The sequence below is a fragment of the Gekko japonicus genome, unplaced genomic scaffold (assembly GCF_001447785.1).
Source record: "Gekko japonicus isolate JY-2015 unplaced genomic scaffold, Gekko_japonicus_V1.1 scaffold3329, whole genome shotgun sequence".
Taxonomy (NCBI): Eukaryota; Metazoa; Chordata; class Lepidosauria; order Squamata; family Gekkonidae; genus Gekko; species Gekko japonicus.
This window is the reverse complement of record NW_015160327.1, coordinates 37,162-40,382: the sequence shown is the minus strand read 5'-3', so window position 1 is coordinate 40,382 and position 3,221 is coordinate 37,162. Positions and strand designations below refer to the sequence as shown.

At 49.4% G+C, this 3,221-nt stretch overlaps 1 protein-coding gene across 1 annotated transcript in view; it reads left to right on the top strand.

Moving 5' to 3' along the window:
- Positions 1 to 3,221, top strand: part of TGM2 (transglutaminase 2) — a 96,684-nt gene that overhangs the window by 73,201 nt on the left and 20,262 nt on the right. The window contains exon 9 of the mRNA XM_015417017.1: positions 1,294 to 1,566. Within this exon, the coding sequence (XP_015272503.1) occupies positions 1,294 to 1,566 (273 nt within the window). The remainder of the gene's footprint in view (positions 1 to 1,293; positions 1,567 to 3,221) is intronic.

The window sequence follows — 3,221 nt, the reverse complement described above, 5'->3', positions numbered from 1 at the left end:
ATCATCATCATCATCATCATCATCATCATCATCATCATCCTGGCAGCCTGGTCAGCTGCTGGGACCTTATGACTCGACAGAGAGGGGTCATATTATGTGCTGGATTTGGATGACCCCTCCAGACCCCCCCGGGGGGGGGAGGTTGTGACAGCTGGCAGATATCTGTGTGTCCTGCTCCTTTGGGCCCCGTTTCAGGGAGAAAGTGTGTTAGAAGCATTTTACATAAATTAATTAAAGCCTAGATAGGCAAGGCTCGCTGGATCCCATCAGATCTCGGAAGCTAAGCAAGGTCAGCCCTGGTTAGTATTTGGACGGGAGACCACCAAGGAATCTCAGGGTCGCTACGCAGAGGCAGGCGAGGGCAAACCACCGCTGAATGTCTCTCGCCTCGAAAAAACCCAAACTGGCTGCAACTCAATGGCACTTTCCACTTCCACCAAGTATTTTTTTTAAATAATTTTTTATTAAGTTTTTAAAATACAGAGGGGTAAGGAAGAGAAGGGCGGCTCAAGTGGTTAAGACGCTGAGCTCCAGGGCAGAAGGTCGGTAGTGCGGCAGTTCGAGACCCGGGTGCCGCATGACGGAGTGAGCTCCCGTCTCTGGCCCCAGATCCTGCCAACCTAGCAGTTCAAAAGCTAGAGATTGCAAGTAGATAAATAGGGACCACTTTGGTAAGGGAACAGCATTCCGTGCGCCTTGGCGTTTAGTCATGCCAGCCACGTGACCACGGAGAAGTCTTAGGACAGCGCTGGATCTTTGGCTAGGAAACTGTGATGAGCACTGCCCCCTAGAGTCGGATTCGACTAGCTTTTGAGCAAGGGAAACCTTTACCTTTACCTTTTTAAGGAAGGGAAAAGGTGAAGGGGTAGGGGAAACGATAAAAGCAATAGTTTCCTGCATGTAACTTTCCTCTACTTGTAATTTCATGTTATGCACAGATAAACCGCGAGATTTAAAGGTTCATAAAGTCTTCTTAATATTTTATTATTAAAAAGTTCATATCTTTATATCTGATTATATCCCTTATCCGATTATAGAATGGAGTCCATCGTCCAACAAAATCTTCTTCCATTTGCCCTTGTAGCATAGAGATCAATTTATCCATTTCCTCAGTTTCCATCATCTTTGCTATTAAACCATGTTCCGAAGGTGTTGATGGAAGTTTCCAATAAGTTGCCAATAAGATTCTTGCTGCAGCACCACCACCAAGTTAAAGCTTACTCGAATTAAACCTGTACGGCTCCTGGCACATAAACCAATGGGGCTGCCATGGCTGTGGTTTCCTTCCGGCAGGCTCCGAGGAAGAAAGGGCCGTCCTGGAGAAGGTGAACCTCCGGAAGACCTACCCGGCGGAGGCGGAGGAGGGCCTGAAAGTCAAGATCAAGGTCTCCGAGGGCATGAACAACGGGTGCGACTTCGACATCTTTGCCGTCCTCAGCAACAACACGGCCAGCGAGCGGACCTGCCGGCTGATGTTCGGTGCCCGGGCAGCAGGCTACAACGGGGCGTTGGGACCCGAATGCGGGAGCAAGGACCTGCTGAATGTTGCCTTGCAGCCGTATGCAGGTAAGGGGCCCGGGGATGCCTCTTCGGTTTCTTCTGTTTCTCCTCGTTATTCTCTGATCTCTCCTGCATCATTACCATTCCCAGCACTCTGCACAAAGCTCCTCAAGGCCTGCCTCTGCGTAGCAACCCTGGGCTTCCTGGGTGGTCTCCCATCCAAGTACCAACTAAGGCCCACCATGCTTAGCTTCTGAGATTTGAGGAGGTCAGGCTAGCCTGGGCCAGCCAGGTCAGGACAAGAGACGAGCAGAGGCGGTTTGCTACTTGCCTGCCTCTGCGTCAAAGCCCTGGACTCCCTTGGTGGTCTCCCATCCAAGTACTAGTTTTGGTGTCGTGGTTAAGTGCGCGGAATCTAATCTGGGAGAACCGGGTTTGGTTCCCCACTCCTCCACTCGCACCTGGCTGGATGACCTTGGGCAAGCCATAGTTCTGATAAGAGCTGTCCTTGAAAAAGAGCCGTTTCTGTCAGAGCTCTCTCGGCCCCACCTGCCTCACAGGGTGTCTGTTGTGGGGAGGGGAAGGGAAAGGTGTTTGGAAACCGCTCTGAGACTTGCTTGGGTAGTGAAGGGCAGGGTATAAATCCAACTTCTTCTCTGCCACTGAGTGGACTCTAATCTGGGAGAACCGGGTTTGATTCCCCACTCCTGCACTTGCACCTGGCTGGATGACCTTGGGCAAGCCGTAGTTCTGATAAGAGCTGTTCTTGAAAAAGAGCAATTTCTGTCAAGAGTTCTCTCAGCCCCACCTACCTCCCAGGGTGTCTGTTGTGGGGAGGGGAAGGGAAAGGCGTTTGTAAGCCGCTCTGAGACTCCCTTGGGTAGTGAAGGGCGGGGGTATAAATCCAATCTCCTCCTCTTCTTCTTCTCTTCTACTGACCTGGGCTCACCCAGCTTAGCTTCTCTGATCTGAGTTGATCCTAGCTACAGCATATTTATTTATTTATTTTACTTCATCTGTACCCCACTGTTGTCCCCAAAGCGGTTTACACCATGCCTCATTTTTGTCCTCACAACTACCCTGTGAGGTAGGCTGGGCTGAGAGTATGTGACTGGCCCAGGCTAGCCTGATCCCATCAGATCTCAGAAGCTAAGCATGGTGGGCCTTAGTTGGTACTTGAGTGGGAGACCTCCAAGGAAGCCCAGGGTTGCTACGCAGAGGCAGGCACTTGCCTTGAAAACCCCAAGAAGGGTCTCCTTAAGTTGGCTATGATTTGATGGCCAAAAAAATAGTGACTGGCCCAAGGTCACCCAGCAAGCTTCCGTGGAAGAGTGGGGATTCGAACCTGGGTTCTCCCAAATCCTCGTCCAGCACTCTAACCACTACACCACACTGGCTCTTCTCACACCATGGTTTAAGTTGATCACAAGCTAAACATGAGCCTGCAGTGCGATGTGGCTGTGAAGAAAGCTATTGTAGTTTAACCTCCCGCTGTCTCTGTATACGTTGTTATTTCCATCCATGTATTCTAATGTATTATAATGAGAAAAATAAAAAAATTATGATAAAAACACACATCAATTTTGAATAATAATAGCACTACGAAAGAAAGAAAGAAAGAAAGAGAGAGAGACAGAGAGACAGAGAGACAGAGAGACAGAAAGAGAGAAAGAGAGAAAGAGAGAAAGAGAGAAAGAGAGAAAGAGAGAGAGAGAGAAAGA